This window comes from Pteropus alecto, unplaced genomic scaffold (assembly GCF_000325575.1).
Source record: "Pteropus alecto unplaced genomic scaffold, ASM32557v1 scaffold67, whole genome shotgun sequence".
In the NCBI taxonomy this organism is placed as follows: domain Eukaryota; kingdom Metazoa; phylum Chordata; class Mammalia; order Chiroptera; family Pteropodidae; genus Pteropus; species Pteropus alecto.
This window is the reverse complement of record NW_006441061.1, coordinates 5,487,539-5,510,491: the sequence shown is the minus strand read 5'-3', so window position 1 is coordinate 5,510,491 and position 22,953 is coordinate 5,487,539. Positions and strand designations below refer to the sequence as shown.

The window sequence follows — 22,953 nt, the reverse complement described above, 5'->3', positions numbered from 1 at the left end:
GCTGCAAAGGCTAAGGATCGGGGGGCTGGGGACCACTGTTGGGGAGTGGAGGCCGGGAAGCTGGAAAGAAGGGTCTTCGAGTCCCCCACCTCACCATGAGTACCTCGCTGTCCCCCTGCCCCGCTACTGAAGTGGACAGAGTCTACACCTCACTGAGCTCTCCAGCAAAGCTCAGGAGCTGGAATGTCAATGACACCCACCTCTGTGAGGTCTTCCTAGGCAGGCGAAGGGCACGGAGCCCAATGAGGAGGCCAGTGAATAGATGGACGAATAGATGAATGGGTGAATGGCTGAAAGGATGGGTGGGTAGATGGATGAGTAGATGAATGAATGGGTATGGATGGATGCATGGATGGATGGATGGGTGGGTGGATATTTAGATGGACGAATAGATGAATGGGTGAATGGCTGAAAGGATGGGTGGGTAGATGGATGAGTAGATGAATGAATGGGTATGGATGGATGCATGGATGGATGGATGGGTGGGTGGATATTTAGATGGACGAATAGATGAATGGGTGAATGGCTGAAAGGATGGGTGGGTAGATGGATGAGTAGATGAATGAATGGGTATGGATGGATGCATGGATGGATGGATGGGTGGGTGGATATTTAGATGGACGAATAGATGAATGGGTGAATGGCTGAAAGGATGGGTGGGTAGATGGATGAGTAGATGAATGAATGGGTATGGATGGATGCATGGATGGATGGATGGGTGGGTGGATATTTAGATGGACGAATAGATGAATGGGTGAATGGCTGAAAGGATGGGTGGGTAGATGGATGAGTAGATGAATGAATGGGTATGGATGGATGCATGGATGGATGGATGGGTGGGTGGATATTTAGATGGACGAATAGATGAATGGGTGAATGGCTGAAAGGATGGGTGGGTAGATGGATGAGTAGATGAATGAATGGGTATGGATGGATGCATGGATGGATGGATGGGTGGGTGGATATTTAGATGGACGAATAGATGAATGGGTGAATGGCTGAAAGGATAGGTGCGTAGATGGATGAGTAGATGAATGAATGGGTATGGATGGATGCATGGATAGATGGATATTTGGATGGATGGATGAATGGGGATGGATGGATGTATGGATAGATGGATATTTGGATGGATGGGTGGATGGGTGGGTGGATGTTTGGATGGATGAATGGGTATGGATGGATGCATGCGTATACAGATAAACAGATGGATGTATACATGGATGGATGACTTTGTACTAGATCTTTGAGCTGAGGGCTACATCCAAAGCATCTCAGTACTTAGCATAATACTTGCAGAGCTTGCTGCCCGGAGAAATTGAATGAACAAATGTTTCCTGATATAATCTAATCAGGAAGCCTTCCAGGAAGAAATGGGTCTCTAAGCAAGGCCGAAATCTGGGAGTTAAAGAGCCGGTTGCTCACCTGGGGCCACCCCACTGTAGGCAACTCCGGAGACACGGAGGAGGGGGTTCCCCTCGTGGTCCTCGCCTTTCACCTTGAGGTAGAAGCGCTCTGGGGGTGCCCGGAAGGGCGGCCCGCCCCACAGCTGATGGGTGGAACCGTTGGAGAGGGGCTGCACGGGCAGCGTGAGGAGGGGCCTCCCCGAGCTGTGTGAGAGCTCCACCGAGTCCACGTGGCCAGGGGCCTGCAAGCCCGTGGCGTTGATCACCACCGAGATGGGCACCCCTGCAGAGGGAGGGGAGAGGAAGGAGACGCTGGCCTCTGTGCTTGGCTCCCTGCTCCTCTCCAGCAAGGGGCTCCAGGACCACGGTCAAGGCCAGCCTGCTTGGCCCACTCTCGCTCCCTGGCCTTCTCTTCGCTGTGCCGGTTAATGCTGGGGGTGGGATAAGGCAAGAGGGGACCTTGCTACTGTCCGTGGTCCTGAAACACGGCTGTCCTTCCGCCCCACGGCTTCCCGTGGGTGCCTCACCCCCACTCCACAGACATGGACTCGCATGGAGTGGCGCTGGGAAGGGGGCTCTCCCCCACCATTGCGTCGGGCGCGGGCCGTCGTCAGGCAGGTCCTGGGAACGACCCGGATGCGAACACACCCTGGGTCGGGAATTCTGACTCTGACGCCTGCCCCTCCTCGCCCCGTGCTCAGCTTTTCTTTGGCTGTCTCTTCACACTGCCCCAGAGAACACAGAACCAACTTGGGTTTCGCAGTTGCCTTGGGTGATCTGGGAATGTCTCTCCTGCCTCCTTCTTTTCAGACAGTTATTTATTTTTTCTCTCAGACATCGTAAACTGGGGACCAATGGGTGTGGTTGGTGTGGTCCGCAAAATGTCTTAACATTTTTTGAAGAAACATTGAGCGATCTGGAAAGGGCATACGAAAATCTAGAAGTCCAGGTTCCTTTGAAAAATCAAATGTGTCAGTGCTGGGTCCCAACGACCAGCCAATGGCAGGTGGCAGTGGTCCCCGGGGTCCAGGCACCCACTGTCCAGTTGGCCATAGCCTCCCCTCTCCCCGCTGCTCCTGGAACAGGGGCCAAGCGCCAACCGCTATTTACCACCTACAATTGCCCTGATCTTTCTCTTTTTAAAAAATGTATTGGACCTAAGTCTTTATCAAAAGCAGAAACCCAAGAGGGTCACGTGCGGCCCCTGCTCCCCTGGAGACCGGCCCTGGTGACCACCCAGTTTCCGGTCCCCACTCCAGCGCTCCATTAAGGATTTTCACCAAGGACTTCTTCTCTCTCTCGGCTTTAGAATAGGAACTGACTTTCCTGCCTCTCCCCGCCATTCTGTTATTGGCCAGAACAAACACGAAATGAGTGAGCAGCCCCGTTCCACTTTGAAGCTGGTGCAGCCGATCCTAGCAGAGAGACCAACAGGGGCTGGCAAGAGTGACAGACAATAGAGGCGATACGAACTCAAAAGCAGCTCTAGGGTCCTGGCACGCACCATTTTTGGTCACTCTCCAGTGGTCTAGAGTTGGCCCAACCTGGTCAAGGTCCCTACCCATCTCTCTTCTGAGCTGGTCCCAGCAACATCATCTGACTGGCTCCGTGACAAGGGACCATATTGTCCAAACTATAAGTGAGGGCCCCTGATCTGGCCCACAGATGGTACTTTCCAGCATGGAGCTCTGGCGATCTCAGCCAGAAGCCCCTGCCTGCCTGCTCCAGGGCCCAACCTTCCCCAGGTGGAGCCGTGATGGGGCGCCTTGGCAACATCCACTCGGAAAAATGACCCTGTGCCTCCAACTCCAACATCCCCCCAGGCTGCTGACCCTTGTCAGCCCCCAGGGCATCCAAACAGCCATCGGGACATCCAGTCACCGGAGTAGGAAGCTGTCCTGTTGGGGGAAGCCATCAGCTCACCCACACCTACCTGTTTCCTGGATGAGCCCGATGTTCACTAGTGGGGCTCGGGACAAAGGAAGTTTGCCAAAGACCAAGAGGAGAGTGTGAACTCAGCAGCAGTGGGGACGGCATAAGGTCCTGAAGGCCTTCAAGGGCAGGGAGCACATCCTCCAGGTAAATGGTCCCAGCATCACCTGGGCCAGGGCTGGAGAGGGTGCTGGCCCCGGGGCTCAGTTCCCGGGGTGTGGAGAGAATGGCTGAAGCCGCACTCGAAGCAGGTCCCCTGGAGCCCCCGCCACGTCCCAAAGGCAGCTCCAGGAGCACCGTACCTTGCAGGGGCCACTCGATGGTGTGGTTGAGGTCCAGAGAGGGCCAGGTGGAGAAGCCAGCTCGGAAGCTGATGTCGCTGACGCCCGTGATCCTCACCGAGTGGCGGCCACTGCTGTAGACCTAGCACGAGCCCAGGCCCATGTCACCGCGGCACTTGACCCTGGCACCCCAGCTTCAGGGCAGGAGGCGGCCAGCCTCACCCAGCCCAGCGTCAGCACCTGGAATCCTCTCACCTTTGCAAATACGTGGGCAACTCACCTGCTCCCAAGGAACGAGCCCCAGCTACCGTCCTGAGCTGGACTCTTGAGGCTACCCCCACCTTGCTGGCTCCACCCCTGACACCTGCATGGCCTGTCTAAGCCCTGCGCGTCTAACCCCCGTCGTGCCTTCCCCATTGGCATTAGAGATCTTGGCTCAACGATGCTCAGAGTTTGAAGGGCAGGGCTCGCCCGCCTGGTACCCAGTACGTGCTCCGTGAATGTGTGCTGATCGGCAGAAGCTCACACCCTTCCAGAGCAGCACCCTGCCCCACCCCCTGGAGCTGTCGGGCGTCCAGCCCGCCCCCAGTCCCTGCCTCCAGCACCCTGCAGGCTAGAGCAGGCGCCGCACCCCTGGCCAGCCCCCCAGTATCACCCTTGCTTCTTCTGTGCCTTCCTCACTAGACGGGGTTCTGAACCGCAGGCCGGCCTAGTCACCCGCCTCTAGAAACGCAAGTCATTTCTCCAAGTTCTTCTTAAAAGTTCCCTAACTAACTCGAACCACTCCACTTCCTCTTACTGGTACAAAGCAGAATACTCCTCCCCCGTTCTCGACCCTTTACTTCTATTGATATGCCCATATCGCCACCCACGCTCCAGCCTTCAGCTTCCCAGGCCCCCAGGCTCCCCAGGGCAGGAAGGAGGGAGATGGTGTCTCAGCGCCGTGAAGCTGGTCTCCCCACCACCTGGGAACCCAGTGCTCCCTACCTTGATGGACCACAGCCCAGGATGCTCAGGCTTAAAGGCCACGACCTTGGCCGAGTCAGGAATGCTGAGCAGCACATTGAGGCCCTCGTCCTTCTGCAGGATCCTCCCTGTGGAAACCCCAAGGACTTCTCAGCCCCTGACCCTTTCCTAGGGGAGATGACAGAGGCCCTACCCTGTCCCCACACCTCTCCAAACACCAGAGGAACTGGGAGGCCTTCGGTGGTGCTCAGGCCTCCACCTCACTGTATACTCCACCCTCATCCCTCCCCAGACCAGGGTGCTCATGCCATACTCAGCACACTATGGAGCCAGGTGGCCAGATCCAAATCACATGGACCTGGATGACCTGGACAAGTCACTCCAGAAGCCTAGCTTCCCATCTGAACAGCATGCCACTAATTCTTGCCCTGACAGACACACCAGGCCACTGCAGGAACCCGCTGAGGGAGCGTGGTGGGCAGACTCCATGAGAGCCTTGCACCCCAAGGACTGTCCTTATTTTAATTCCCCTCACTTGGCTTCCTCGCCCACCACAGTGACCCTCTGCCCTCCACCTGACATCCTCCCAGCCGTCTTTGATCCCGGAGACTTGTGTCCAAACACCCAGGTCTCTCTCTTTGCCCCAACCTGGACTCCCAGTTCAGTCCTGGGGGCAAAGGGGAGGCCAGCCTTGGGCGCACATACCCAGCGGGTCTCGAACTTCAATCTCAGGCCCCGGGCCGCTCAGGGAGACGGTGACCTCCTGCAGGCTGGGGTCAAAGGGAATCCTCCACGTGTGCTCACCGCCCTCCTCGTGGTCTGTAGACAGCAGGTGCACCTTGTTGGCCTGGATTGCTGACTCCACCCACTTCAGCACCTGGCGGGCAGATGTGAGAAGCTGATGCTAGCAGGTGCCCGTGATATCTTGCTTGTGTCTGACCCACCCAAGGCAGGTCCCTAACAGGCTGCCAGCTGTGTGCAGAATCTGGTTCCCCCAATGGGTTTTAGGCAGTGTAAATAATTTCCAAGTCACCCAAGGCCACTCCATGCCCCCTGGGCTCCACCACGACCAGTTCACAAACAGTTACTCTCCTGGCCTGTGGACACGGGGCTATGACGCGTGAATTGAGGCATCCAGAGGACTCAGCTCGGAGGAAAGGAGCCAGGCGTGCCCTTCTGCTGGGAGGACTCTTCCCTGCTTCTTCACCTGGCCAACTTCTATGTCACCCATCACTTCCTCCAGGAAGCCCTCCCGATGCTTCTTACACATGCGTGACCCCTGGAGACCTGGAATCTCCTCCAGACCAATGCAGTTCACCTCCCCTAAGGGGCCTCGGGCCACAGTCCCATGCTGTCTCTAGGCAGGACAGAGAGGATCTGCCACAAAGACGTACTCTCCTACTGATGCTTTTCACAGTATGGAGAAATCACAAATCCTTGGTTTCTATAATGGCTTATTCATTCTACAACCTTCATGGTTTAGACAGATCTGATTGAAAATCAGGTAACAGGCAAGGACTCTCTCTACAGAATACCACTATGGCACACATTTAGAGCATGATTTTGGGAGGTTCCCCAACTCCCTCAATCGCTGTCCCCCAAGAGTGCATGGACCCCATGCTAATAACCCCAGATTCTAGGACGGTATCCCACTGAGCACAAAATTCTTTCATTTCTCCAAATCTTTACCATGGCCTTCAAGACCCTACATTCTTTGGTTCACCCGTCCAAACTGACCCAAGGCCACTGTGCCCCCTGACTCTCCTCGTGCTTCTGGGCTGAACCCCCATGCCTCTCTAAGCAGCCCCCACATCACGCACATTCTCTTTGCAGAAATGCCCCGCCCCCTCTCATCAACCAAGGCCTGGTCATCCTTCACCTGTCAGCCTGAGGAGGTTTCTCCAATCCCGAAGAGGTTCGGTTCCCTGGTACACACGCCTTTGCAGCAATCTGCACCCCAGTTGGTCGTATTTACCAGATTTGGGCCTGTCTCCCCTATCAGCCTGGGAGCCCCGTGAAGGCAGAGACCCTCTGCTGTGCCCGAGCTCGGCGGCTGGCACACAGTGGGTGCTCGAGAAGCTCCGTTCACTGTGTGTGCTACAGCAGGACACGCACGTCCCGGACAAAGCCATCAGGTTCGCCTCAGGCGAAGCCTCACTCAATTCCGCCAGCCCCCACCCCCAGCTCACGCCTCCTCCTTCGCAATCGCCAAGGCTCCCAGGTTCCAGCAGGTCAACCAGGAAAGAGCGAGAGGAGGGGGCCGCTCCAGTCAGAGCCTCTCTTTCTGGGCCAAGTTACTTCGAGAAGCATCCTGTGCAAACCCCGAAACCGAAACAAAACGAAGCCTGAACCTGGCTGTATGGCAAATTGGTACCCTAACCGCCGAGAGAAAAGAATGGCTCCAAGTGAAGAGAACACCCAGGGGTTACTTTCTCAGTGGGAGGCACCCTGAGGACAAAAAGAATGGCAAGGACACGCTCATTTAGTAGTTTTTGTGATTTAGTATTGTGATTGTGAAACTGTTTTATGTATCTTGTAGGATAAAGAAGTATGGGTGGTAATGGTTTCTGGACCAAGATACCCTCTTACAGCCAAGTATAAAAGAGAGCTGTGGGTATTTTAGTTATATATATACTCACTCCAAGTGAATTCAGAACTCAGCGGTTTCTTAATATCATTCCCCGCTAGGGTTTCTTGGGGAAATGGCTGATTCTAGGTCTGAGACAGGCAATTGCCAAGGTAAGCCTGGGACAACTGGTAATTCCATAAAGCAAGGAAGCTCTCAGAGACCAATGAGGACATAGCCAAAGGGCATAGGAACCAGCTTGAAGGACCTCCCATTGGCTAAATTTGGGACAATTTGAGCCCAAGATAGAATAATGACTGTAACCGATTGAAATACATTGAATTATGCAATCCACCTATCCACAATAATACTAAAAAAAAAATGCAAAATTCAAAGCAGTAAAACCTCACGTGCCACCAATGAAGGCCACTTCTTCATTAAAGAGAAAGAACTAAGTGCGATCCTTGCCTTTTCGATAGAAACCGTGCCTCAGAGAAACCGAATCACCCCTTTCGATGAGCAAAAGCTATTCTTCATGGAAGAATGCCCACTAAAAAAAATGTTCAAGGAATGATGCAATTAGCAAATCCAACTATTTTGCAACCTCTAATGAAATAAGTGTTTCGGGCAAGCATCCTCAGTGGATGCTCAAACCGTTACATGAAAGGTTGATGGGGAACTGGACGTCCACATGGAGCCCCAGCGTTCCCCCACAGGCCCCTTGAGTCATCAAGGGGAAAACATGGCCTTACAATGCAGAGGGCTGGCTGTCATCACCTTCACCCAGCAACCGAACTTATCATCATTAATAGTACGACGATTAGGCATCGTTTGCCTTCTGGTGTGATGTAATAGAAAATATACAAAGCGCCAACGATAAAGTATCTCTGCCAGAAATGTTGGCTTCCATCTAATCAATCATTTAGAGCTAACACCCAGTTTAGGGGACACATAGGGGACAAAGGAACAAGCTCATAACCCCATAAGAAAACAACCAGATGAATCTGAAACAAGGGACATTGTAAAATCGATGCCTCTTCAACAAGTGAGCGGCAGACAGCTCCAGATGTGAGAAGACCTTCCTAGACATAACAACCAAATGAAGTGAAACGCCCTTAATCAAATCCCGATTGGACAAAAATGTTTATAAAATACATTGAGGGCAATTAGGAAAATTTGAATAAGAACTCAGCACTCGATGTTACTAGCGAAGTACTATTAGTTAGGTGATATCGTAGGTTATGCTGGAGATCAGCTTTAAAAAAAAAAAAAAAAATCCATGCTGAATTATCTATGGACAACGTGTCACGATTCAGCAAAAAGTATAGAGAGAGATGAAGCAGGTAGAGCCAAAATGTTAATGGATGAATCTAGCTGGTACCTACGGTCTTTTTTTTATATCTTTGACATCTTTCATAGTAATTTTTAAAGTAAAAGCCACTTAAAAAGAATACGCATATCATGATAGGTACTTCGGCAACCACAACCGTAATGGTATCCTGCTGCTTGAGAACTCTAACCAACTGCAAGTGGCTTCTTGGAATCCTGTTTGAAGAAGAAACGAGAGTCCACACTCCACCTTAAGTAGAAAGAGTTCTGCGATTGATTAGTAATGTCTGCCATAGACACGGGATTAGAAAGTACTGTCTTGCATGCTACATGTTGGCCATCCTTGCTCTGAATCACTGTCCGTCAGCTCTGCCAACCACGTGGTCTTCTGCAGAAGGCCATGGAAAAGAAGAGAATCGGAAGGATTGCCTGAGATTTAGGAAATGTATGTTTGGTTTGGACTGAGCTGGAACATATGTGTCTAGATTTTACAGCGGGATTTAAGTTATCACAGGATAAGAATTCTATGTTCTGAAAAGTCATCTGTTTGTATACTTGGAGCTACTTCATTCTGCTGTTTTGCCTAGCTTTCTAAGTAATGTTTCTCTTGAAAAGGCCCCACCTGTCTTCACCAAGGAATGGGAACAAGATTCTCCGTCCATGCGGGGGCGGACTGGAAGAAAGCTTGCAGCTCGGGCTCCCAGCTGGACAGAAGCCGGAGAAACGAGTGAGGGAACTCCACCGACTGCAAAGCACCAGCTCTGTAGCCACTGTCCTCTGTCCCCGGGCCAGGCCTTGTCAGGGGTCAGGACTAGAGCGTAACTGAGGGAAGCTGCCAGGAGGAGGTGGCAGCACCAGCTGATGATACCCAGACGAGTCACACCGCTACTGTGTTGCAACTGTCATCATAAGCTCATTCTAGAATGTTCTGATGGAGGGAAACGGCCAGGATTTTAAGCTACCGAACCACGGGGAGGGCCGAGATGGGACAGAACGCCGGTGACCTCACCAGAAGGCGCCTGCCCTTGAGCACACCGCTACTCGGGAGCTGGGCGTTGGGAAGGGGAATGACTCCCTTGACCACAGCAAGGCCAGACCCCCTATAGGCCCAGGCCTGGGGGCAGAGCCTTCTGGGCCCTACAGTGCCCCCAGGGCTCAGAGTGGAATCCAGGGAGCCTTCCGAGTAGTAAGTGCTCATCAAGAAAGCTTAGTGTTTATTTGGTGAGAGCGATGGCTTCCAGATGTCAGGCGGAATGGGGACGGTGCGGGGGCGGCGCTGGGAGTTGGTGTTGGAGAGTGGGGCTCATCTCTCCATCACTGACGGAAGGAATGAAAGAATCTGGCGCTGCTACCCCGGCCAGATGCCTGCCGCACCGCCTTTCATGGTAGATAACTCATCCCCCAAGGCTCCTCCAAGGACACTTGACAGCCAGGGAAGCCAGGGCCCAGACGGGCTTCGGAGCCGCAGACCGGAAAATCGAGGGCCGGACCCCGGGACTGTGTGCCAGGAAGCTCGCGGGCGCCGACGGGCAGACGGCACTAGCCCCTGCCGGCCCGGCGTGCCAGGCACTCGGCCCAGGCTCCACCTTCCCGGGAACCTTTCCAGAGACAGCCCTTACCCCTCAGGGGGCTTCGCTGGAGGCGGGGTGTATCCTGGGCTCCGCGCTGCAGCACAGAGGCTGAGGTCTCAGCCACCGCCTGCCGTCACCGAGGGCTCCCGGCACCCGGCCTCACACCGAGGGCTCCCCGCGCACGGTTTTCCCTTTCGCCCTCACTGCTGTCTCCCTAGGCAGCGGCTCTCCCGACCCCACAGTGCACACGAGGAAGCAGAGGCCCAGAGAGGTCAACACAGAGCTCGAGGTCACACTGTAGGCAGGTGGCAGGGCTGGGGTCTGAAGCCGGCATGTGGCCCTAACCCTCCACCACACCTCTGCCTCTGGGAAGGGTCCAGGATGAAGTCATCTCCGGGGCCTGGGCCTCCTGATCCGTTAATCAGAACCACCTGGGAGGACCTCCCTTCTCCTACTTAGTGTCCTAGAAAGAGGTTCACTTTTCCCCTACTTGATGCACAGAATCTGGGAAACTTGCCCCATTTGCACCTGTTGGTGCTAGACGGGGGAAGGGTCCAAGCCCCCAGAACAGGGCTGTCCAGGACCCAGGAAGGGAGCAGGGTGATGGGGTTTGCCCAGCAATCCCGACCCATCCCGCGGGGCTGGTGACAGTGCGTTGAGTCGGGGGAAGCCTGGGGACAGCTGTACTGGAGCAAGGGGGTTCTTGGACCTAGCTAAGTCTTAATCAAAACTGCACACCTCTGGGACAGGCCCCAGGGGCCATGCTGCTGCCGCCCCCTCTGCCGAAGGACAGCAAGGCTCCAAATCACTTCTGCTGGGGAGAAGGGATCGTCACTTTTTAGTTACCCCTAGAAACCCAAAGGGGATCCCTGGCACCAGCGAGGTCAACCCCACAAGTGGAAAAAGCACAGTGCTCAAAAGCACAGGGCTCTAAGGTTGGTGGGGCATCCCTCCGCGCCCGGCGCCGAAGGTGGCACGGACACATAGTAGGTGCTCAATAAATGAAGGGAGGGGAGCGAGTGAGGAGTGTGTCGCTCCAGCCGTGCTGGGCCTACTTCAAGAAGGTGAAAGGACTAGCCACACACACGTGGTGTGGGGACTTCTGCAACTTGTGAGGACTCCTCCCAGCTGAAGCACCCTTGGCTTGGCGCAGGCCCCGTTCCCTCTCCTGGAAGGATGACCACAGGCCTCGCTGCTGCGGCCACTTTCCCAGGCTTGCCGAATGTCTGAGAACATCTGGAAGGGGCCACGTCCAAGGCATTAAGCTAACAAATGACGGAGCTCCATGTCCAGGAAGGAGAAGGCCAGGCTCCTATCTGGAGGCTCAGTCCTGGCCACTGAAGTCCCACGGAGCCAGACACTGAGGTCCCACTGCCCAGCCAGGCTCCCAGGGCAGAAGGCTGGCACCAGGGCCAGGAGCAGGTGGATTCCACTCCCCAGTTTCCCCGCCTCAAGGAAGAGAACAGGGGGGCCCAGCCCCACATCCGGGCAAGCCATCCTCCACCAACTCGCCCGGCAGCCCTGCCATCTGATTTGTCCCTGGCAGGAACCCAGTTCCCGTGCAACTGCCCAAATATGTCTCCCCAAAAAACCAGGACAGGACGAAGCCATCCCATCCTCTGAAACGCCTCCCACCCTCCCTTGGCCGGCTCGGGGCCAGAAGAGTCAGACGTGCCAAAAAAATAAAGCCTAACGTGTCGCAGGGAACGATAAACGCCATCTGTCAACAGGGAGTTAAGGCACACTAATGTAAACATGGCCTGTTCTCTTCAGTCCGTAAACATACAGCACACGAAGCTCCCCCCAGGAGGCGACAGCTGGGCTGGCTCCAAGCCGGGGCTTCTCTCGCCTTCCTCCTCCCAGGGCCTCAGGCACCGGGGACTCATGTCTGTCCTCTCGCCAGCTACATACCGAGCACCTGCGATGTGCTGGGGATACGGTAGCAAAGGGGGTCCCTACGGGCCTGGCCCTCAGGGAGCTCCCTGCCTAGTGGCATTAAATAACCACACAGTTGTAAAATTAGCATTACGTAAAGCAGCACGGGGCGGGGTGGGGGGGGGGCCTGGAACGGGTATGAAAGGAGATTCGTCTTGACGGGAAATCAAGGAGGCCCCCCTGAGGAGGTGCTGAGATGGAGAAGATGAGAGGGAGCCAGGGGAGGCAGGAAACGAGGGAGGCACGTGAGCAAAGGCCCTGGGGTAGGGAAGACGTAAGACAATGAAGGAACGGCAGAGAGGCCAGTGGCACAGCAGCGGTGGGCAAAGGCAACGGGATCAGCCAGGCCGAGGTCAGATAAGGGTCTGGACCTTCTCCGGCTCGAGGGGAGGGACCTGTGGGTCAGATTTGTTTTAGAAGGATGCAGTGGGATGCTGGATCCAGCTCACACAGGCTCGAGAAGGTCGGCCGTGCCCCAACTCTGCTCAGCGAGGTCACGACAGCAGCTTGCAAGCAGCCGAGGCAGGAGTATTTACACCGCGGAAGTGAGCGCCCGTGTTCTTCCCAGGGAGAGGGCTGTGCAGCACTGGCCAGCATGCCCCTGGAAGCATTCCTCTGGCCCCTGAGAAGGAACGGACACATGGGGTAGAGGGCAAGTGGGGAGAGCCCCGAGCGGCCGATGGAAGGGCAGGCACCTGGTCCGAGAACAAGATGGGGATGCAAACACCTGGTCAGCGCCGGCCGGAGTGGATCCAGACCATCGCCAGCCCCGCACGTCAGGCCACAGGGCCAAGCAAGTCCCTCCCCGCCGAGTCCTCAAGCAGGATTTCCTGTCCCAGCAACACAGCCTGAATCTGATGGCCGCCCATGCTTCTCTGCCCACCCTTGGGTTCCTTGAAGCTGGGAGAAGCTCACCCCACACCCTAGTACTGCCACATTTTTCTAGGTCCATCCTCCCAGCCTGGACCAGCTGCGGTATTGAGGCTAACACCCAGGGCGCTTCCTTCAAGCCCCAGCCTCTTTACCAGCAAAAGTGGGAAACCCGTAGCACCTGCCTCTGGGGTGGGTAAGAGGGTGGGAGGGCTCGATGTCATAAGGATGGTGTCATGAGACCTGAGCACGACACTTCCTGTCCTGCCACGGGGGTGAGCACTCAGCACTGCTCATCTGCGACGGTGACCCAACCACCGGCAGAGCCGCCCAGAGACGCAGGATAGTCGGCGAAGGCTCACCTCGGTCACCTGCTGCTTGTCCAGGTGGAACACCTGCCCAGAGCTGGTGGCAGCAATCTCTTCGTAAGCCAGGTAGCCAGGGTGGGTGCGGTCACCACAGTCCCCAGTCAGCACGAAGACCACCTGGAAGAGAGAGGGGACATGCAGCCTGGCTCATCGCTTCCCCAGCCACCTGCTTCAGGTGTGAGTGAGTGGCAGGGATGAGACCCAGGAGGAGTGACCGAGGCAAGCCCGCTCCTCTCTCCGGGCTCAGGTGACAGATCCGTAAATCGGGAATGATAAGAGCACCCGCCCCGTGGGGATCAGGACTGATCGGGGTCAGCACAGGACCCGGAACATGGCAGGTACTCAGTCAACGGAAGCTGTCACCAAAGCTACGAGGAAAGGAACGGAAATGCCCTCTGCTCCGAGGGCCCCCTGGAGCCTGCAGGGTTAGCAGAACCAAGCTTGCTCCGCACAGGAGCGCAGGGCAGCTGTCCCAGCCCTTGGGACCTTACCCGGGGATGTCGAATGGGCGGCCCGCCTCCCTCCCCCATGCACGCCCCGTCCCCCACGCCTCGCGGGGCAGCCAAAGCCCCAGCACGTCTTCCAGACCCTGAGACGACGGGAAACGGGCCACGTGTGTGTGCGGCGAGGGGGTGGGCAGAGGCGACGCCAGGGGGAAGATGGAGGGCCCAGACGCTGACAGGGCAGGGCAGGCCAGTGTGGTGTGGTCTCCATCATGAACGCGCCTCACCAGGGAGGCGCGAGCCCTGGCGGGCGGGGCCGGAGCCTGATGACGCACTTGGACTTCTCCAGCCCCGCTCCGGGCTGGGGACTGGCCGGCGGGGCTGGTGGAGGCCGGACCCCAGGCGGGGGCGCGAGGCTGCCTGCGCTGGGGACCCCAGCTTCCTCAGGAACCCCTGGTGTTGCCCACGCTCAAGACCCCCAGGCGGGTTTGCTCACCTGCGACTGCTTCAGCTGCAGGAGCCTCAGCACCTCGTCCTTTCTGTGGTAGTCCTTGGCACGGGCGTCCGAGAAGACGAAGATGAAGGAGCCGGGGCCGGCGACCTCCACCGCAGCTTCGATGGCCCCCACGCTCATCTCGGGGCAGTCCCCACCTCCCTGGAGGACGGGGGTGTGTCAGGGGCTGCTGCCCACCTCTCCAAGGTGGGGCCCGCCCGGGGAGACCCCCGGAAACCGACAGGCAACGGGCAATCCCACCCAGGGCTGAGGCCAGGGCCCCAGCCACCCCCTGCCCTGAGACTCGAGCGGCATCTGATCTGCTTCAGCTTTAGACAAGTGGCATCATTCATTCGCTCACCCACACAAGAGTGACACGGCCCCTCCCGCAGGGTCTGGTATGAGAGGCAGACGCTACATTAATAAGCGCAACGCGATGATTTAATTACCATCGTGATGAGTGTTAGGTGTGGGGGAGGACGGATGGGAGCCGCCGGGACATCTAACAGATGCCCCAGTGAAGCCACGTGTCGGCCAAGGCTTCGAGGATCGGGGGGTGGAGGGGGTGCCCACCCCGTCTCGCCCAGGGGCTCATGCTCAGCCTGGCCACAGGATCTGCTCATGCTCAGCCCGGCCACAGGAACCCCTCTCCTTGTTCACTCATGCGCCCCACGTTCACCCTCTCTGTGCTGGGCCCTGGGGGACCTGGCTGTGGCCCAGACCAAAGCGTGGGGTCTAAGGAAGCTGCTGGTCTCGGTGGGCGGGAGAAGCACAGAGCAGGACCGGGGTGTTCACTATGGCAAAGAAGCCCAGGTGACTGTGGGTCATCTGACCATCGAAGGCCTGGTTTCGGGGGTCTGCACTGAACCCTCTCACAGCCTCCCTCAGCTACCACACCCTCCTTCCACCCCTTCATCCAGTCACTAAGTCATAAGCACCCACCACGTGCGAGACACAGGGGTTCCTATAGGTTACTTGTTTTACTGAATAAGAAAGAACCCCAAGAAGTACAAAATCTCCAGGACCCCCAAGCTGGCCATAGGCAGAGCTGAGAGGCAGGTACTGGAATCTGCAGGAAGCTGCCACCTTGTCCCCCTGGGTGGCACAAAGACCTTGGCGTCTGACATGAACTGGAAAGAACAGCCCAGGGGGCCCGCAGCGGGGGGTGGGCAGCCCACCTGCACGTAGAGTTCTCTCAACTCCCTCTGAAACACCGCGGGGTCCGCCGTGAGGGTCACTGGGCCAATATCTGTAGGGGGAGAGAGAGAGAGGTCCAGGCGGGCTCGGACTCCCGGATGCACAGCCTCCGTGGGCTGCGGCGGTAATTACGCAATGTGCCACCAGACGGGAAAGGAGCCTGGACCTCAGAGACCCCCACAAAACAGCAAGAGGAAAGGGATCGAGAAACAGAGAATCTAGCAAATAATGTTTTGGACCTCGCAGCGACTGTGCAACACCAGGCTGGTCCACAAGGCTAAAATCTTCCAGAAACTCCACCCAGATATTAGCTCATTAAAAAAGAGCAGAATTAAATGACAAAGGTTCACTACACCGAAAGTTGGCGAGGTTTCCGAGCAAACTGGAACCTTCGTGCACTGCTGGTGGGAATGCGAAATGGTTCGACCACTTTGGAAGACAAATGGAAATTTCGAAAAGTTGAACATGCGGCTACCACATGATCCAGGCCTTCCACGCCCGGGTATTTACCCAAGAGAAATGAAAACATATGTCCACACCGAGACTTGTGCTCCAGTGTTCACAGCGGTTATTGTTATACTAACCCAGGACCGGGAAGAAGCCAACTGTCCATCATTAGTGCATGAATAAACAAACTCTGGTAGATTCATATAATTAAATACTACTCCCATGGAAACGGAATAAGCTACCAATGCAGGCAACCACGCGGATGAATCTCATAGACATCAGGAGAGATGCCAGACACGAGAGTGCATACTATCTGGTTCCATTTATAGAAAGTTCTGGAACAGGCGGCATGCACCTAAGGTGAAAAGAAATCAGAGCAGAGGTTGTCTGGGGGGCAGGGAGATGCGGGAGAACCACCTCGGATGGCGGGGATGTTCCTTATTGTGATAGGCGTGTGGGCTCCATGGGTGTCTCCGTGTGTCAGAAGTGTAAAGTGAAGGTTTGTGCATTTCAATGTATGTAAATTTGACCTCATAAGAAAAGAACTATCTATAAAAACGATGATCATTGCTGGCGGGTGGGAGGAGGTACAGATGGAACCAGGATGGCAGCATTTTTTTTATATGTGGTGATGCTGGGTGATGAGTACGAGGGGATTATTATACTTTACATAATTATTACACTTCGTATAAATTTTGGTCTGCTTACTTCGTATATATTTGAAACGTTTCCTGGTAAAAAGGTTTTTCATAAGAGCAGTAATTCAGAGCCACAGCTAACATAAGACTAGCAATGGGGCTAGAATTCCAACTCGCCAGGTAGGTATGGGCATAATGGTGGTTACGTAGACGTCGAAACTATGTGAAAGGTTGTACGGACTTCAGATTTCTTAGGAAAATGGTTCAGTTGAGTCCTTGGTGAACTGTAGCAATGGACTATTTTTAGTTCAAGAAGTTTAAATTCCGGTCCCCTAAAAAAAAAAAATTCCCATACTCGGCAACTAGTCAGCCGGCCTCAACCCTTCTTAGAAAAGAAAGCCCACAGAATCCAGCATCCATCCACAATCATCAAGAATAGAGTCTAGACACCAGTTGTCTGCCACACCCTTTAAGAGTCACCCCCCCTGGAGGCCCCAGCCTCTCTGTTCTGTACTCATCACATCCAACGCCCCCTTTCTCACCCACTTGGGATGTTCCTAAGCCTTCCCCACCACCCCCCTCTCTCTGAACTCCGCAGCAACGAATTCAGCCAAACTCTCAGCCTTTGACCTCAGACAGATCTGTCTGGAATGCTGGCTCCGTCCTTCACCAGCCATGGGGCCTCTCGGAGCTTACTTCACTGTCCCGAGCTTCAGTTTCCCCATCTGTAACACGAGGCATGTGACACCATCTCTCCTAGCTGAGAACCATCGCTGTGAGAATTCAGCGAAGGCAGGGAGCGAAACGGGGAGCTCGACACAGAACGAGGGCTCCGCAGATGGGAGCCGACCCCGCCGTGTGCCGCAGCCCCACATAAGGCAGACAGAAAGACAAAGACAGGCTTGCTCTAATATGAGGTCCTCAAATTCTGGTTTGACTAAGAAAAGCAATCATTTTCCTTAGTGTTCATTTGTTTATTATATGATAATACAAGTTCATTGTAAAAAAAAAAAAAAATGGCATGAGAGACACATGTACTGAATAGTTACTAAGAATCAGGCCATGCGCTGAGGTGCTTCCTGAGTGCCAACTCGCTGAACTCTCCCTGGCACCCGGAGGTCCAAGTCTTAGGCGCATTTTACAGAGGAGAAAATGGAAGCCCAGAGAGGTTAAGTAACTTGCCCGAAGATACACAGCCGGTAACCGGCAGAGCTGGGATATGAGCCTCGGCCTGTAAAACCCCAGAATCTGAGTTCAACAACTGCTCCCTGGGGACTGCACACAGAACTTCCTGACAGGCAGAAAGAGAAGGGAAATCCACAGACCAGAAATGGTCATTTTAATTTTTACAAATAACCTTCAAAGCTTTTATGCCTGTTTATAAACATATAAGTATAACTTACATAAATGCATACTATCATAAGCGGAATTTCTATTTAAAAATAAATAACATACATATTTTTAACTTGATTCTTTTCACTGAATAACATATTGTGAGCGTCTTTCTAGAAGGTCAACTACTCGGTTCAAAATCATTTTTAATGGCTACAAAGTCTTTCCTTTGCATAAATGTCTAATAACGGACCTGCCAAATCCCATCTTGCTTTGTTTCCAATTTTTATAACGAACAATGTTGCTAAGAGCATCTTGATATGTTACATGTAAGCACTAGTTCATTTCCTTGGATACATTCCCATAAGCAGAATGGCCGGGTCAAAGGCAAGGCCATTTGTAAAGACTTTGGATGTAAATTCAGTACCTTCGTAACCGTCCTCCCATCCTCAGATGTCCCTGCCTCTGATCCGACTACTTGTCCATGGTCAATGTAGAGACGCAGCCCTCACGCCTGGCTTTGCTCACACGACCCCTGGCTTTGAAGCAACCGCAAGCGCCGTTGGCCTCAGACCAAGTGGAGCATCCACAGTGCCCAGCTGTGAATCTGGTCGGCCCTGTCCCCATGATCTGTCAGTGACATCCGCCTACCCTGATGGTCCCCATCGCTGGACCAGGGCTAGGCTGACCACGGTCTCTCTCCTTCACGGCAACATGAGAAAATGGCATTGGCGAAGTGGGTTCTAGTGAATGAAATGGACTCCAGTGGGAAGCACTGTCCTTTTCCCACGATCCATGTGCTTCCTCCTCGGGGAGAGGAGGACTGAGGATGGCCCTTCCTTTCACGAGAGGGCAGGAGCCGATTCTGGCCAGAGTTCTCCTTGGAGAGATAAAACGTTCCTTGACCTATAGACACATCATCACTCGAATTCTGCCAATTGTCACGGAGCCTTCTCCTCGTGTCTGTCTCTGTCGCTTATCAGGACACCGGCCGTATTGGCCCTCTCCACTCTTATAATCTCATCCTAGTTAATTACATCATCAATGGCCCTATTTCCAAATTAGGTCACATTCTGAGCTTTTAGGAAGGATGCGACTTTTGTGAAGACACTATTCGACCAAGAATGAGGTCTAAATCCACGTGTGGCTCCGAAGCCTGTGCCCTTTGCCACGAGCACTACTGTCTCCAACCGCGATGGGGCTGAGGATGAGGATGATGGCTACCATCGTTTAAATACTTACTAAACGCCAGTTCTGTTCTATGCCCTTGGCATACGTTCATTCAGAATAACCTTACGGCAACCTATGAAATCTATTATTTATTATCCCCATTTTATAGGTGAGAATTTGAGGCCCAGGGAGGTAAACTGACCTGCCCAAGATCTTATAACAAGGAAGCAGCAGAGATGGGATTCAAACTGGGGTCAGTCTGACCCCAGGCTCAATCACCACGAAGCTGCGGGTGCTCGGAACGTGTTCCCCTGTCCCTCATTCCTGACCCTGGAGGGGGCTTCGTGACTGAAGGCGGGCACTTGCCAAAAAGATGGGCAGCTGTAGCATGTAGTCCCTCCGAGCAGAGCCCGCTGGTCGCAGGGATGATTAAACCCCGTGACCTAATTCCACTGCTGCCATCTCGAGCATCTGAGCCCCAGAAGCCTGGCCCGGAATCATCTCTTAATAGGCAGATTTTTTCCATTTGACAAGAGGAAGGCGTAGAGCCTCTGGGATGTCTGGGGAAAATACAGGAGGAGGAACGACTCAGCCCTTCCCCTAGGCGATGCTCCAGTCCCTCGCCCGGCCTCGTGTGTCCCAGTGGAGTCGGTCAAGGCCACAGCCAGGTACCAGGGGTCCAGTCTCAGAAGGACCTCATATCGAGGACTCTTCCCAGGGCCTGACCCTCCCTGCTCCTCAAAAGTAGAGCTTGAATCCTGCGGCCAACTCTGGATGCCCGCATACCCCCTCCTACAGCTGCAGTGGCCCCAGTCAGGGTCCCTCGATCTGCCACCCTTCTGGGCAAACTGCGTCCCCTCTCCAAGACAGTGCTCTCATTTCTAAAAGGCAGGGGCTGGAGAAAATGAAGTCCAGCCTTCCAGAATTCCAACAGTTCCTGAGCACAGGTCTGGGTGAGCCCCTTGAAGACACCCCCAACATTGGACAGAAAGGGTGGGGCAGGAACCAACTGGGCAAGTGGCTCCGTCCAAGGGGCCAAAATGGCCCCAGAACCATCCTCGGCCTCCTCCTTGGTGTCTCTGAAGGCCTCCTCAGAAGGGCCCCTTGCCCTAAACACCTGGCGGATGCTGGCTCTGCCTAGAGTGTCCACGTCAGGCAGCCCTCCCCATCTTCGAGGAGGCAGTCTGGCCCACGTTCCCGCCAGCCTCAGAGCCAGAGTGCTCCTCCACGTCCTGTACAGACCCTGTCCCAACCACCTAGCTCCTCCGCCTCAACTTAAAGGTCACTCCTGTCTCCCCACCTCTCAGAGCAGCCTCAGCCTCACTGTAAAAGGGACCACACTGCGGTTAATGAACTTGGCCCTTTGCTGTGGGCCTGGCTGCACTGAAGGTGCCACCGCAGGCTGGCACCCTGCCTAGCCCGTGATAATCCCACAGGAGTCACATATCGAGTGAGTAAATAATGGGTCCGTAGGGGATCCCTGGGGCCCAGACACATGCTGTAAAGCCGACCTAACACACGCAGCCCACCCCTGGCCCTTTGGTGCAGCCTCCACCTCAAAGCCACTGCGTCCTCACCTTGTTGTCTCAAAGACACCCCAGCCTGTCTCTCCTCACAGTCTGCCCTGCACAGACTCAGGGTAGGAATGCCACCCTTTGACGAGCTGTCATCAGTGACAGGGCCATGCCTAATCCAGCTCAGACCTACAGGTCTCTGAGGAGAGATGCACCATCGCCAGGCCAGCAAGACTGATCACGTCTATTTCATGAGAGGCTAGTTAATAGCAAAGTCACTCCAGGGTGATAGTAAATACACACACGCGCGCGCGCACACACACACACACACACACACACCCCAGAGAAGGCAGCCGCAGGCAGAGCCGCCCCAGCCCACAGGCAATTCTATGAACTGAGCACGTTTGCTCTGCCTGCCCGCATCCCAGCCCCTGACCCACTGAAACCACAGAGGAAAGCTGATGGCGCACCTAGGGACCCAGAGAAGATGCTCAAACTCACCCACAATCAAACAGATGCGAATTAAAGCACGCCACCATTTCTCACCTATGGAGTTAGCAAAAAAAAAAAAGGAAGCGAGATGTCCCCAGATGCCAGCAAGGGAATGGGGAAAATGTAGCCTCAGACTCCGCTGGTAGGAGGGCAAGACAGTACGGCATGTTTGGAGGGCAATTTGGCGATGTCTACCAAAACTGAAAATGCTCACATGCTTTAATAAGGCAATCGCATCTCTGGGAACCTCCCCTATCTCTATGTTTGCAAATGTGTATGTATTTATTGTATAGAAACTGAAAGCAACTTATTTTCCACAGTATGAGGATGGCTGGAAAAACCAAGAGCAAGATGAACTGAGATCCCTCCTGTAGTATGTCATGTAGTCACTCAGAACAGTGAGGTGGGTCTATACTTCCTGACATGGAAATATATCTATGATACATTGCCAGGGGAGTGAAAGCAAGTTGCAAACAGTATGCATAGCATAATCCCATATTTTATATTAAGTATTATGTGTGTATGAGTGAATTACACACACGCGCGGTCTGGAAGAAGACAAAAAATAATTCAAAGTGCTTCCATCTCTTGGGAGTAGTATTACTAGAATACAAGCATGTATCCATTTTACAAGTTTGGGAGGAAACCTAATTTATTAACGCTAAGAGCTAAGCCCTGAAACTAAAGCGTGACAAAGAGCACAAAGAAAGAATCACTTACTGATCACACATATTGAAATAAAAGGCAAAACTCCTAAACGAAACCCTGGCAAATAGAATCCAGCTGTATCTTAAAGAAGCATCCACCAAGACCCAGCAGGGCCGATGCAAGGAATGTGGACAGAGTTCAAAGGCAAGGAATCTCATCTATAGGTCAACAGGAGAATGGCCTGAGGAATATCTGAACAAAGCCAGAAAGTCACGGGCTAAAATGCAGCACCTCTCCTCTATTAGGGTTTTGTTTTGGTTTGTTTTGGTTTGTTTGTTTTTTAGTTTGTCTATTTGTTCGTTTGTTTGTTTACCTTTAGTAAATCAGGAATGAAAGTCTCTTCCTCGACCTGATGAAGAAAACCACAAACAAGAGCCAACATCATACAACCGTGTACCATCAGAAATTAGAATGGCTGCAGCCACCACCTTGACTTAGCCGTGTTCTAGTCGATGATGCACCGTGACACATTTCAAGCCAGCGAAATCTTTGATTGGAAAAGAGGAGATGATATTATAATTTGGACAGGCGATGATCGTCAACGTAGAAAACTCAAGACGTTTCCCGAAAAATTAGAACCAGTTAAAAATAAAAAGACCTTCAGCAAGAAAGTTGGAAGCAAAATAAATATATGAAAATGAGTTGCTTTCCAACATACTAGCAATACTCATTTGCAAAAAATGTAATGGAAAAGAAATTCCTGGTCAAAATAGTAACAAAAAGCAAAATACTTAGAAATGATTTTAAAAAGAAATGCGTGAAGGGAGGGAAAAAAAGCTATAAATCTTTACTAATAGAAATAAATAAGTGAACACAGGAAGAGGCATGTGTCCTAGATGGAAATAATTGAAATTTTTTAAAATGATAGTCCTTTCCAAAATCGAGAATTAACACAATTCCAAGCAGAATCACGACAGGAAATTTGAGGGCGGGAGGGAGTTGATTAAGTGTTTTATTTTTCATCGGAAACAAGAAATGTTCAAGAATATTTTGAAAACGAAGAAGGTGAATAAAAAGAATGTGAATCAGGTGCTGGCCTAAATAACTCTGGAAATGAGTAGAGTCCGTAAGACTAAAGGCAAGGGAACCGCGCTCCAGTGAATAGAGATTTTCACGGATGTGAGTTAACCATGCTGAAACCATTACATGTATGCTGGAGCGGGACAGTTCGGTCAGGGGACGGCGGATGGTGGCAGCCAGGATCGTCCCTGCTGGAATGGAAGGTGGTAGATAAGCAAGGGTAGGAGGTTAGAATGATCCACATGGTAACAAATTAGAGTTGGAGACTTCAGTATGAA

The 22,953-nt window shown here is 53.5% G+C and overlaps 1 protein-coding gene across 1 annotated transcript in view; it reads right to left on the bottom strand.

The window, feature by feature from the left end:
* Positions 1-18,998, bottom strand: part of HMCN2 (hemicentin 2) — a 125,838-nt gene extending 106,840 nt beyond the window's left edge. The window contains 8 exon segments of the mRNA XM_015594124.1: positions 1,423-1,686; positions 3,638-3,758; positions 4,604-4,710; positions 5,288-5,459; positions 13,216-13,338; positions 14,161-14,319; positions 15,336-15,406; positions 18,953-18,998. Coding sequence (XP_015449610.1) covers positions 1,423-1,686; positions 3,638-3,758; positions 4,604-4,710; positions 5,288-5,459; positions 13,216-13,338; positions 14,161-14,319; positions 15,336-15,406; positions 18,953-18,998 — 1,063 coding nt within the window.
* Between the last annotated feature and the right edge of the window lie 3,955 nt (positions 18,999-22,953).